General features: G+C 43.5%; 1 protein-coding gene across 1 annotated transcript in view; it reads left to right on the top strand.

Moving 5' to 3' along the window:
- The first annotated feature begins 12121 nt into the window (after nt 1-12121).
- SHROOM2 (shroom family member 2) overlaps nt 12122-14346 on the top strand; it is a 115428-nt gene continuing 113203 nt past the window's right edge. Inside the window, exon 1 of the mRNA XM_084200898.1 lies at nt 12122-12419. Within this exon, the coding sequence (XP_084057024.1) occupies nt 12201-12419 (219 nt within the window). The 5' untranslated portion in view covers nt 12122-12200. The remainder of the gene's footprint in view (nt 12420-14346) is intronic.

The raw sequence follows: 14346 nt of genomic DNA, 5'->3' as shown, positions 1-14346 counted from the left end.
GACAGTGGAATGTTTTGTGTGCAGTGTTTATGAACACTGAGTTTGCCCTCAGCAGGGGAACCAGCTGCAGCCCTGGGTGAAATGGTATCTGCTGCATACATTGGCCAAGAAACCTCATACACTCGATCCCAGCAAAAGAACAAACTCCACCAAGCTCGTCAGCCTGCTGGTGGGGGCTGTGCAGCCTCCCAGTGCTGGGCAGTGGTGGCAGGGTTGTGGTGGCAGGGCTGAGGGGCAGCTGGAGCCCAAGCTGCCAGGCCTGATGTGTGTCCACCCATCCTGCTGCCGCGGGACTCCCGGGGCTCTGCTCGGGCGCCGGCGCTCGAAGAGCAGGGTGTCAGCCTGCAAAGCCAGACTCCTACACCTGCATGGCCATACATCAACAGGGTGTTCGGGCTCCTGCTGCAGTCAGCTGAGATCTTAGGCAGCCAGGCTTATGGTCTAGACTTTGTCTAGAGAGCTGGTCAGATCTTTTGAAAATAAATGCACAGGGTGAGCTGAGGAGGCTCCAGTGACCATAATGTGAATTTAGGCATACAGTCATCAAAGACTCTGAAACACGGGCAGCTGAGCTGAATGTTTTGCCAAGTGTTTTTGATGCTTTCCAGCAGTAAAAGAGAGTTCCCTGCTCCTTGGATGAGGACAGGTGAGTGAGCTGGATGTTGCAATCCTACAGTTTGTTGCTACCATGTATAAAAAAACATATTGGGGACAGAAAGGTTGCAAAATCAGATTGCTCTGCTCCAGAAATATAAACTCGTGCTGAGGTTGTCAATACAAGGCTCTGTCATCAGTACAAGTCTGGGACGCCTAAGACTTTATTCCACCTCTGCTAGAGCAGTAGTGCATGGAGTTGCCACATTTCTGTCAAGATACTGCATTGAAACATACCTACTAAAGAACTAAGGAATTCCAGTCAACAGAGACAGATTATTATTTAAAATTAAGCCATTGTATGCTACATATACAACTCAAAGACATATAAATGAAAAAAAGTTTGCTCTAATTTGAAAGAAAATTTATATTGCTTGGCTTATACTTAGAAGAGCAAAACTTTGAAATAAACTGTTTAATAGAAGACTTTCATTCCCACTATCAGTTTCTAAAATTGTTCCCTTCGCTATTTCTGTAGCCATTTTCTTTCTTTCAAAAATTTGAAAAGCATGTCAAATCATTATCCTGATTGTTTGTTCTGGCTTACAGATAGGAATGTTTTGTGTATTTTGCTTTTTCTGCTTATTGTTTGTTTTCATTGATCTTGACTGTGATCTACTCTGCCTGTGTGGATTTACCATTTTATTATTATAACTTCTCTCTCCCTTTTTTTCAGCCACTTTGAAAGTACTTTCATTCCTCAATTGTACTCCTATACTCTGGAGATTAATTTTTTATATGTCCCTTCTACTCTTGCCACAGTTTTGCCAGCTGTGCCCCCTCCTTTTAATGCTTTACTCCTCTGTGAGGAGCATTGGTTTTTAACCTCTTCTCCTGTGTTCCTTCCCTCCTGTAATTTCTCAGGACTTGATTTCATAGTTTCTCCAGAGGGAGTATGTGGTTTTTATTGGAAGCAAAGCACATGACCTGTAGCACACCAAATGCAAAAAGAAAAATTAAGTGACCCTTGAATGCACTGATACTTACTATGATAGAAGTAGAGTAAAATATGCCAACATTTGAGACTGAGTGGGAGATGGATCTACCAAATTAATGAGCCATGCAACACCTCAGCTGGTAAGAGCTAGCTAGTCTCTGGTTCTCATTGCTGGGCTCAAAGTAGAGAGTTAGAACAGTCAAAGAAATCCAAAGCTGGTTTGGCAGTCTTATACTCAAGATTAAATTGGCTTCTTGTGATTATGAAAATAAGAGGATAAAAGCTGGGGACAAAGGCAAAGGAAGCAGAAAAGTAGTGAAACAAATAAGAGAATATTTATTTTGTCTTGTTAAGGACATTTATTCAGCATTCTACAAACCTTTCATCGTTCTACAGATCCTAATTCCTTACTCTCTGAAGTTATTGACACAATTGCCACTTCTGCCAGTGTACAAGAAAGGCAGACATGGTATGTCTCATTTCTGCACCAAGACAGGATCTCAACTAAGCAAATGATGTAGCTTGGAGACAACCATTAGCACACATACAAGAAACACTAAAAAAAAAAACCCTCCTGGCATTGCAAACAGCAATCAATCACACTCACAACATAAATACAATGTTGCTCAACACTGCATAACACTGGAAATTCCAGCCACGATTTTGGACATTGGCAACAGAGTGCTTAAGGATGAGAACAATACTGTGTTCCTTTGGAAACAGCTATGTGCTCCATACTTTTAGAAATACCTACTCACTCTCTTCTTGGACCCAGAACACAACATTTCATCCCAGTCTGTGACCAACTTTAAGATGAAACACTGTCTTGCCTGCTTCTAAGGGAAAAGAACAGGTTTACAAAAATATGACAGGCATGCACTTCTGTTGTTAAGGAGTGTGGGTATGGCTTATGTTTGAGTGTGCAGCTGCACATACTTTAATCGCTGTTTTAATTAAGTCTGGGACTACAGCACTGGTTTACAAAGGAAAAGGAAATTTGTGGATATAGAGACAGAGGATAGTTTGCTTTTTTTTTATGTGTATGGTTCAATGCATCACTGCCTGACAGGTCCCAGTGAAGATCTTAGCTACCTCACAAATGTAAAAGCTGTACTTTGTCAAAGTTCAGGATCTCATAGTCTTTTACACATTATCTGACATAACATTTCCCAACTGAAGAAAGCTAGGTCTGTCTTCAAGCTCAATGGATGCAGTTATGATCTCTACAACAGATTCTGCAAAATGTTCCTTAAACAAATCTTCCACATACTTTAGCACATTCTTTATTTCATCTACCCAGACCTCCTGCAATTAGATTTAATTTGGAGAAAACGGTGAGACATGTTCGGCCCATAATTAGCTGTACTAGTTTTTAAAAGGTAATTTTAAACATTTAACTTTATGCATAACAGAAATGAATGGAGAAATTCACACTCCATTCTTGCTATTTCCAGTTTTCTGTAAAATTAGGGATCTTGGAACAATAGTGATACTCAAGGTGTAACATTTTATAACAGATTATAACAGCTACTGCCTCCATTAAAAACTACTGAAAGGAAAACAGAGGAATCGCTTTTCTTCCCTCTGTCTTTTAAATACAATTATAGAATTGTAAAATAATAATTTACTTTTAAGGATGGTGAATATTAATTTCAAAGGCTGAGGATAAATGTATCTCATTTGCATAAAGGTAATAATATTTGAGTTCTTTGCTCAAAGAATAAAAATATAAATATATTAAATGAGTGTGCACTTGAGTATCTAAATAACTGTGTGTATTTGACTGATGCAATCAAGTTACTTGTATTTTATTGACTTGTATTTTATTGACTTACTACATACCTTCTCCAGGGAAATGTTACCCCACCTGGCTTTTGTGAAGAAACATACACAAATTAGTTTTTTAAACTGTACCTCTAATGTATTTAAATTAGCAAATAAGATTTATACAGATGAAGCACAAAATAACTGAGCAGAAAAACGTGTCCATAAAACTGAAGAAAACTATTTTTGCTTAGAGATTAGAAGAAAAAAGAAATCCCCAATTTTCTAGGCTCAGAATATTACAGTCTTTGAACTTGCATTGAGATGGATTTTTGTGGCCAGCCTCATTTCTCAATGAATTCCACCCTAAGTCATTGTCATCGTTACACTATTTCACAGAACAAAAAGATATCCCAGTTTCAGCACATGTAATAGAGACTTTGACCCACACCTATTCACATGATAAGACACAGTTTGAATAGGAACTGATTGATGAAGATGACTGTGAAAAGAAAGAATATAATCTCTCACACACTGTGATACTGAAAATTGGATAGTAATGTTTGTAGGCGTGTACCCCAACCTACAAAAGTTGAATGTCTATCCTGTCCTCAGTGTCTTCCAAAGGAAGAATAATTTCCCTCAGGAGAAATTAGGTAGGACACTCTTATATCCTTGATACAATTGCTAGATGGCTGGATCTTGTTAGATTACATCTCCCACCACCCAGTAGTTATATTTTCAAAGCCCATTAGCACAAAAAACTTCTCTTATAAAACCTGTGTCCTCAGACCAGTCTATGTAATCTAATCAAAATATACTTCATCACTAACTTCTCTACTCTTACAGTGCAAGAACTTTGCAAAGCTCTGTTGAATTGCAAAAAAACTCAGTATACCATAGCCAATTAGATGGTCTCGTTGGACACTGTGAGCAAGTGTAACTGAAGGGAGATCAGACAAAATGTACAGTCCAGGTCCAGACCACAGACACCAGTCAATGTTTCTCTTGGAAACCCCATGAGCATCACTGGGTTTTTTAACTCTGCAGTGGTTGCATGGCCAGCAGTCAGACCTGCAGCATCCTGGGAATGGGTGAAGGAAAGTTTCAACCTTTGATTCCACAAATTGTTGTCTTGAAGTCTCTGAAATGAGCAGATAGCTAAAAAACCCAGCTTAGCTTGCTCAGAGAATCCAGAGGAAATGTGGTAATAGCAGCAGAAACATTGTAGTGCAGAAAGGATTTGTGATCCACTCTTTTGACTTTTCTACGCTTCAGCATTAAAGACCACGACGTCATTGAGAGGTGAACTTCACAGTCCAGGGTGGAAGAAGTAATGAGCATCCAATGTAGTTTGCTGGGTATATATTTAGGTGAGCAATATAGCTACATTATACTGTTATAATACAGCTTGGCTAGATCAGCTACTTCTCTTAGTCAGCTTCCTGTGAGCACAATTCCAAGAAATTGATTGGTCCTAAAACATCTTCAGAAAAGCAGCGTTCTGGGAATAATCCATTGTGTACCTTTAATATTCCACAAATTCAGACCTTCAAAAGAAATTAAATTTTGAGGTTCTGACAGGATCTATGTTAAAAAAGAAGATGGGCAATATACCGTCACCCAAAAGCTGTTTCCTCAGGACTTTATTAACAATGCTCCATTGCCATGAGTCTGCTTTACACAAAATTCAGGCTAAGGAAACAGTACCTGCCACAGCCTCATCCTTTCTAAGCCAAACACCAGCCAGGGAAAGCTAATCTAAATGTTGCACTTTTTCTCATGTGTATGACTCGGAAGGATTCCGTCAAATATCCTATCAACTGTTAACAGTTCTGTTAGCAGAACTGAGAGGAGACCACACCTATATCTTTAGCAAAAAGGGGCATAGCAGTCTAGGAAGAAGTGCCATGCATAGAAAGAACTTCTGCCCCCTGGACTCCCATGCCCAAACCAGCCTTGCATCATCCTTAATATCACCACATTCATGCAATATCCTGCATCTGCCACTGCTGGACCGCAGCCTTTTGAGCACACCTGATGCTTTAGGGCAAACTCCTATGGCACTGCAACAAAAAAAGAACAGGTACTTCATGCCTTATGCATGCTTAGATGGACTCTCACAAGGTTCTACATTCTATGACCTTCACCTGGACATGGTACGTGTTCTGTGTAATCAAGCTGAGGGTAGAAAGGTCAGTTGTAATGCAGAAACTGTGTCTGTTTATAGAAAGCACTGAGAGATTTATTTATACGTGGCTGATAGGCAGAAAAAGGTCTGTTTGGGACTAGCTAGCAAATGAAGACAAAGTCCAAGTGAAAAATACCAGATTACAAGGGTTTTTTCTGCTCTCATGCATACTCCAGTCTCTTGCTATTTATCTTACTTTTTAAAAGCTTTTGGAGCATTCTCTCCACAAAGAGCATTTGAAACTCTCCCTTTACATTTTCCATTGCCATCTTGGCTCCATTGACCATCTTCAGCAAGCACAGAATTCAGATATAACATGCTGTGATATCAGAGTTTAAATGCATTAAAGACTCTTGTTAGCCTCTGAGACTATCCCTCACATACTTAAAATGGGTCAGTGTTTTATAGTACATGAGAGTAAGTGGCACAGTACAGTTTGTACAGAGAATGTTATCATGTAACATGTGTTATCAAAGAAGATGGACCATGAAAAGCCCTCCCTAATGTACCATGATCAGAAACTTGGTAGCAAGAATAAATATTACAATTGATGCTTCACTGAAATGATGAAACTTCATGAAGCAAAAAAAAATCCCAGGTTAATGAAGCTGCAATGCACATACATATGATCAAATGCCGCTATATAGTGTATATATGCATATGCTGCTGGACTCTCTTCCATAACTAAAAAAGCCTTAGGGCCTCACAGTAATGGTCCCTGGCCCACATCATCCCCCAATCTGTGTCCAAGTGCTGCCTAGTCAGCCTGCTGACAATGAAACAGTATGGACTGCCACACACCGGTATTTCAACCTCTGTGCTCGCACTCTGCTCTTTGGTTTCTCTGTAAAGTGGTATTCAGAGATGTAATATGATTTGATTAAGGGCCGTAATGTAGGAACTGGAAAGGGAACAGATACACCGATACCAGAGAGTCTATGGCCCAAGGCAGGACTTGTGCCTGAACTTGACTACAAGCTGAAAACTATATCTCCAGGGAAAACTGGTTACCTAGTCACCTCCTTTTGCTAGGTGTATGCTATCTTCTGACTCTGCAACCAAATGAGGAATTGCCCTTTTCTTTGATTTTCAATCTTTTTATCATGCAGCGTTGTGAAAATTATAAATCCTTAAGCAGGCTATGGATTATAGGAGCCTGTGTTAGACTCATCTCCCTTTTCTTGTCTACAAGTCAAATAGGTCTCAAGATCTGAGTCAAGAATATAATCAGTAGTAAATTGTCATATTTTTTCTCTTGGCCATTCACAGCCTCAGTTCTCAGCCTTCTTCCACAGTTCATGTAGTCACCTTCAGAAAATTGCTCTGAGGTACAAAGTTTATGTGCTGTGAGAATAAGAGAGAATTGAACAAAGTTTGAATCCAAATCATCATGGGAGACAAATATCTGAGTATCATCTGAACTGGTATTCTTGCATGAATTTCAGCTTTATAGAAAGCGTTAGATAAAGAACACGGTTTTTATTTTAATTGTAAAGAAATAAAGAGTTCATCAAGTATTTGAGTTATATATATCTGAAAGGTTGAGAACTTCTAAGGTTTTCTCCAGCACTAATTATGTTCTGTGAAGCCTTACTTGCAATACAGGAGAAACAAGACACACTTGGGAAAAGTTTTTAAGGTGCCTAAACCAGAGACATCCTGCTGGAACTTTACAACATGGTATTTTTCGTTGTGGGAAAATGGGTAATTTGTTGGAATCAAAGTGTTTTGCAGAAGAGCATGATTATGCTGAATCCATCAGAAGCAGCATGGCAGGTTTCCAAAGGAAAACCTCCTGGTTCCCAGATATGCCAGGATGTCTGTCTGTCAGGCTGCCACTCAACCTGTTTCTCCAGGTTCTCAGGACTTTCAGACTCCACAACAGACTGCCAGCAGCTTGACAAACCTTGAACTACTTGATCAAAAAATCCATCCACTTCTGTTGCAGGAACTTCTTATCACTATTTCAGTTGTTTTGGTCTTTGTGATGATAATTTTCAAAGACATTATAGCTGGAAACAGGAAAGAGATACAATCCACTGTGCAACTAGAAAGCTACAGTCCAACCACTGTTATTGAAATGTGGTGAATATGAATTGCATGACTGGAGGGCTGCCATCAGTGGCTGTAAACTCAGAAGGGACAGGCAAGGAAGAGGTAATAGATATTACAAGGAAATCATTTACAGTGAGGATGGTAAGGCACTGGAACAGGTTGCCCAGAGAAGCTGTGGATGCCCCATCATTGGAAGCGTTCAAGGCTGGGTTAGATGGGGCTTTAAGCAATGTCCTGCCCACAGGACATTGGATTAAATAATCTTTTAAGGTCTCTTCCAACCATTCCATGATCCTGTATTTCTCTCAGAATATGTACCATGGATCAACTTTTCTCTTTTGGCATCTGAACTTAAATTGTCAATGTACCATGTGTGCTCCAGGGCATCAGCCTTTGATTTTGTATGGCTGAGGCAGAGGCACTTTGTCTCTTCACCAGCCTGTTGATGTTTGGTGGTTAGCTCTGGAAGGGCTGGTAACAAAGTAGGAGTTTGTAAAGGCTTACTTCACCTCAGTTCTTTACTCTGTAACTCTGAGTCAGGAGCCTCTACATCTCAAATTTCTTGGCTTCTGGGGGGAAAAAAAAAGCCCTCCTGACATTACAATGTCCAGCACAATGAATGGCCTCAGGACTGAGAGTAAACCAGCCTATTCTAGAGCCATCCTACAGGTATCCTGTGCAATTCACTGCAAGGTGCCATGCCTTAAGGAAAAGATATGTTTTGTACAGCCACAAAGGTGAAAGAGGCCGTGCCTTAACATAATACTGTGCCTGTTCAAATAAAATCCTGCCATAAAGTAATTTATTCACAGTTTTCATAATCTCAGTGACTAAATGGAGAGTTTTAATATGTGCAACAGAAAGAACGGAGGTTGAATAAATTCTGAGAACAAAATTTCACTTGAAATTGTTAATTAAGCTTCAAGTACCAAAGTAGGATGACATGAAGTACTATGGGAGGAGACTGGTTTACTGCAGAAACCTTTTGTTTCACAGGGCAGGGACACACAATCTGGGGATGTGGGAACCATGTCCAAATACAAGTCTGATAGCCCCTTTTGCACAGCAGGAGAAGGCTCTTGGGTAACTTTTGTGTGTCACAGTGAAGTATCTTTGATACATGTATCTTTTGCACACATTTTTACACAAAGGGATCCCTTTCATGCCTGGTTAGTAATAGCTGCATCATTCTCTGTCCTCAGTGTGAAAAAGTGGCCTGTTACTTTCTTTGATATATTTATGGCACCCTGATGTATCTTGCATTTCTACCTTCTATTGGTAACTTCTGTGTGCTCAGAAAACATTTGGCAAGAGAAAAAGTTGAGGATTTGGTCACCGAGGCTTTGGTAATACAAATGCAGTTATCATTGGTTCTCTTATCACACAAATTAAAATTAATATTTTAGAATCCATTCAATAAATCCTTTATTCTTTATGACTATTTGAAACCTTATGAAAGCTGTCAGGAGCTGCAGAAATTCAAGTAATAAAATTATCACAATATTTTAAGAAGAGTAAAAGTACAAATCTCCAGCTGAATTCTGAATAAGCCTCAGATTTCACAGAGAGGGAGGATAAAAAAAATTGAGAGAAATTTGACCAATATGACAAAAAATATTTCCTTTATTGCTTTGGCTGGTCAAACATATGTGAAGAACTTTATGGTCTCTTAGTAACATTGATAACATCAAAGAATAAAAGGCAAAAAAGGTGTCATCAAGATAAGGAAGTCTGATTTCTGAACTGTCAGCCACAAACTGAGGATCTGCTTGACAACTGTGTCAGACTATCAGGTTCTAAGCAAGCATTAGCTAGAAACTTCTTTGCTGAGGTCTCTCTTAACCAGGACTGTGAAAGCTTTGGTCACTGAGGCTTTTGTTAGACACATACAGATTTCATTGGTTCTCTTATCACACAAATTAAAAGTAATATTTTAGAATCCATTCAATAAATCCTTTGTTTAATATGCGCAACAGAAAGAATGGAGATTGAATAAATTCTGTAGAACAAAATGTCTCCTTTAGGCAACTGCTTTCCCAAGAGCATATATATGTCCACATTTTCCACTGTTGTAATTACAGTAGCAGAATTTGACAGTTTGCAATAGCTGCCAGTTCCTGGTTCTAGATTTTCCAGTTTTAAAATCTGTGGTCAGATTTCTTCATCATGCTTCAATACTGAATTTTTAAGACCTATTCTAAAAGGCAGAACAGTAATGTAAATCTTGAATTTCTATGGACAACAAAATGTTCAAGATGAAGAATTAATGTTTGGCAGTTGAAAAAGGGGGGATATAAACAGAGAAGACATTTTTTGTTAGCAGTATTTGGTAGTAGCTCTTCTTATTAATGATGTGAGTTATATTATTTCATTTTCATTTCAATGTGCACACTTGGGGATACAGAATAATGATTTAAACTTTAGTATATCCTCCTTTCATTATCACACTTAGAGAAAACAAATTGCATACTGCAGCTCCTTAAAACTTCCAGCTATATGTTACTGAGTACACATTGCTGTGAAGACAACTTGATATGCACTACACAAACATAAATGAAGACTTTGTTTCAGATTCCAAGAACTGGAGACAGGACACAGGGAAAACTACTTCTATTTCTGCTTGTCTATATGACCAAAAATAATTGCAGAAGAAATCTAACTAAGGATCTGTGAGTCATTAGAGGCCCTAAATAACTTGATGCAATACCTAGGGTTTGGTATATGGTTTGTATTTTGCAGGATTCTCATAAAAGGATGCATGAGTTTGAGTACCCCCTCCACTGCTCCTTCTGTCCCTTAATTACAAGGGAATGACAATCATCGTAATCATGTATTTTTCTTTTTTTCTAGATGTTCTCCAATCTGCTGCTGGGATTGATGACTCAGGTGTTCTCAATCCTGAACCCGAAGTTTTCTTTAGGTATTGAAGAAACATCCTGTAGCTAATCCTAGAAGTATTGTAGGGGGAAAAAAAGAAAAAAAAAAAGGTTTTATTTGAGGCAGGAGAGTTTTATGAGAAATAAACCAACTGAAACAGGAATTAGAGGAACAAACCACATAATCAGAATGTCCCAAGATTCACTTTCAGAAAGGAAAATATATGACCTGTTACATCATCATACAAAACCTTAAAATCCCTCTGCATATAACCAGGCACCTCCATGAGACAGCTCATCACATGAAAAAGTACCTTGAGGTTCACCAGTCTTTCACAAACGAAAATAGAGATTTCCCTCCGTCATAGATCAAGCGGTAGTTTGCCTGTTTGGCAGTGAAATGCCAAGGAGGATTGTCTGTTAGCACACTGGTACTCTAGGCCAAGTCTGGTCCTGATTTAAGGCACTGAAACCTCCTATAAAGTGATTCAATTAAACCGCAAGAAGTGCAAAAGATAAGTATTTCACTCCCAGCCTCACCACTAACTCAGTGAAAGCATCAGGCAAACCCAAACCCTGCATTTATTTCCCATCCAAGATTTGCCTTCAGATTAGCGCTTCTAGTGCTGCCTCGCACTCTGCCATCAAACTTTTTTTAAAATCAGGGACTCGAAATCCCTTCTCTATTGGATTTCTTCGCTGAAAGCGTCACCTGTGTTTCCCGCCGGCTCCAGTCGGCGCCCGGCTCGGCCCGGCCCGGCCCATCCGTTGTGGCAGCGGCGGGGGCCGGGCCGGGCCGGGCCGGGCCGGGCGGTGCGGCGGGGCTGCCGCTAGAGGGGCCGGGCGGGAGAGGCGGCCCGGAGCCCGCGGGCCCCTCCCGCCCCACAGGTGGTGGAGGCAGCGCGGGCCGGGAGAGGTCGGCGGAAAGCTCCTCCTTCCTCCGGCTCCCGCTGCGGCTGCCCCCTGACCTGCCCCCCGCATTGCCCGGTTTCCCCTCCCCGAACACCGCGGCGAGACGGGAAGAGCCGGCTAGAGCCGGCCCCCTCTGCGCTCCCAACCCCGGCCCCCCGCCGCCTGGCACGGCGAAGGCGGGGCGTCCCTGCCCGGGGGACGGCCGCAGCCGCTGGCTGCCCTTTCACCCCACCCTCCACCTGCTCGCCGCTTTTGTTTGGGAACGGGGGTGGAGGGGAGGCGCGGCTGCCCCTGCGTGTGGTGGGGTGACACGGGTACGGCCTCGGGGCCGGCCCGGGGTGACTCGGAGCTCACGGACCGTCTCGCCGCTGCCTTTGTCTAGCGGCCGGCCCGGGGCTGCTCCCCTCTCCCCCCTCCTCTGCCGCTCTCTGGGAGGGGCAAGCAGCTGCCCCGCTGGTGAAACGCGGCTTTCGTCCTCTTTCCGAGGCGAAGGGGAGGCGGGGGCGCCTCTCCCCGCCGCGCTCCTCCCAGCACCCCGCATTGCTCGGCGGCATTTACCCCGCCGCCAAGTTGCCACAAGTTGGTGCCGCCCCCCCGCCGCCGGGCTCCGGCCTCGGCGTGAGACAATACCGCGGGCTGCGGGGGAGGAGGAAGGGGAGGGGGCGGGCGGAGCAGCCCTCTCTCGCCGCCGATGGGGCCGGGCCGGCCGGCGCTGCGGGGCGGGTAGGTGGCTCCGCGGGCGGCCGCCGGCTGGCGCGCACCGGGGAGCGGCCGGCAGAGGCGAGCCAGTCCCGGCGGCGACGGGCGCTCCATGGAGGACGTAGGGCTGCGGGGCGGACGGGAGCGGCTGGCCGTCGGCGACCCTCGGCTCGGCGCCGGACTGGTGGAACCGGGGCCCGTGATGGTGATGGTGGAGCAGCGGGCAGCTGAGGGTTACAAGCTGGTGGAGGTGCAGCTGACCGGCGGGGCTCCCTGGGGCTTCACGGTGAAGGGCGGACGGGAGCACGGGGAGCCCCTCATCATCACCAAGGTGAGCGGCGCCGGGGCGGGAGGGAGGTGGGTCCGGCCGGCTCCATTTTGCCGTGCCCGCGGCGGTGACAGCCCGGCCGCGCCGCCTGCCCGCAGCCCGGGGCGTAGGTACCGCGGGGCAGCGCGCCCAGCGCAGGTGCCGCCGGGCCGGGGGTGCTCCAGGGCCCCACGGCCGCCGCCAGCGCCCGGGGAGCGGTACCGGAGGGTGCGGGGCTCATCCCAGCAGCTCTGGGGGCAACAGGTTGCTGGGCGCAGGCAGCGTGGCGGCTCCGAGCTGCCGCTTCTGGCCGCTCGTACGTCCCAGTGAAAAGCCGGCGCCGTCGTTGTGGGCGCTGGTAACTGGCTGGGGGACCCGAAACCCTCTGCTGGGCTGTTCCCTCCCTCTTTCCCCTGCGGGCTCCTGGCGCAGGAGGGTATGGAGACTGAAACTCGCGGCTCCGAGGCTGTTTTCTCCGCTGCCGTTGCACTTGCAAATTCTAAGTAATTAGGATAGCCTTTTGTTTGTCCCTTCTTCTTGAAACAAAAAGGTCTTGTGGGTAGTGACCAAATCCATGCACCGAAGACGGGGTAGAGGGACGGCCTTGGGTATATATGCACTATCTGGTTGCCTTCTTTTTTTCTCTTTTGTGTTTTTAAAATTTTTTTTCTCTTTTTTTCTTCTTGTCCTTGTATACTTACAGCTTTACTCTCTGCGTACTGGACACAAGTTAAAGAAATGCTTCATGTTTTGTAGAATTTTTTTTTCCTCTGAATGTGTTTTGACTTAAGAGTCCCTATTCTCAGTAATTGTTGGTTTTTGCAGTCAAGACAGCTTTCATGTTGCACAGTGAAAGCACATGAAAATAGATCCATATGTTGTAGTGAAAAAAAGTCACATTAGCAAAACACATTTTGCTCAAGATCTGTCAGAAAGTTATATATATGCTTTTGTCTCCAAGTCCTCCGGACTCTGCCTGTTCCCATTTTGAAAGTGCCAGAGAGTATCAGAGGTCAACAAGTCCTGGTTTATCCACGACAGTAATTATCTTATTTTTCATCTGGTTTTGTTGTGAGTTTTCTACTTGGTTCCCTTCTCCCACCCTTGAAACAACTGTGTTACGAACTTTCCCAGTGAGAACTTTTCAAACCATCTGTTTCTAGATCACTTCCCTAGTGCTGTTTTTCAAGAAACAACAGTCAGTGTCAGATGTATAGGCTGAAAAATGACTTGCAAGACTGTTGGCCACTCACTACTGTCCTGAATAAGAGAACAGTGAAGCTGGGAGCATTTGAGAAAAGGCGAGAAGAGCTATTTTACTATGTATGCACTAGCTATTAAGTTCCAATTCAAATAATTCCACCTTTCTGGTAATGGCTAATAAGTGCTACATCTAAAGACTGATCAGTGATGCTTGTTCATAATGTTACCTAGGTATTAAGTAACAGGCGTAAGTATTTGTGGCATGAGGATGTGGCTGTGGTATGTGGAGAGAAGTGTCTGTGCCTGGGAACCTTTAAAACTGGATCTGTTGCAAAGGAATAATTAAGTGGAACCACACAGCTGTGCTATGCTGTGGAAGAGCAGTCTGGGTTCATCTGTACAGACCTAAGAATAAGAGGGGAACCTGGATCCTTGGGTTTAAAATTTGGAGTATGTTTTTATTTGCTCTTGTTGGATACAGTGGTATAGAAATAGTTTTGTAACCAGGGACTGAAATTTGTGTGCCCAGGACTATGATTTTTTAGCTGCAAAATTTTCCATCTTGGTTTGGCCCACCCATCATGGTGATTTGGTTTTTTACTGTACTGCTTCTAGTGGAGAGAAGAATAATTTAAAAGGGAGTGGTTAAAACAGTCCCTCCTTGCAGAAGATATAATGTTTGTCTCCTCTCAGCTGAAGAGAGCTCTGAACTTGTTACCCTGTTCCTGAGTGAGGATCATTGGGCTGC

This window comes from Fringilla coelebs (assembly GCF_963513975.1).
Source record: "Fringilla coelebs genome assembly, chromosome: 2".
Taxonomy (NCBI): Eukaryota; Metazoa; Chordata; class Aves; order Passeriformes; family Fringillidae; genus Fringilla; species Fringilla coelebs.
The sequence above is the reverse complement of the archived record's forward strand: the minus strand, read 5'-3'. Positions and strand labels throughout refer to the sequence as shown.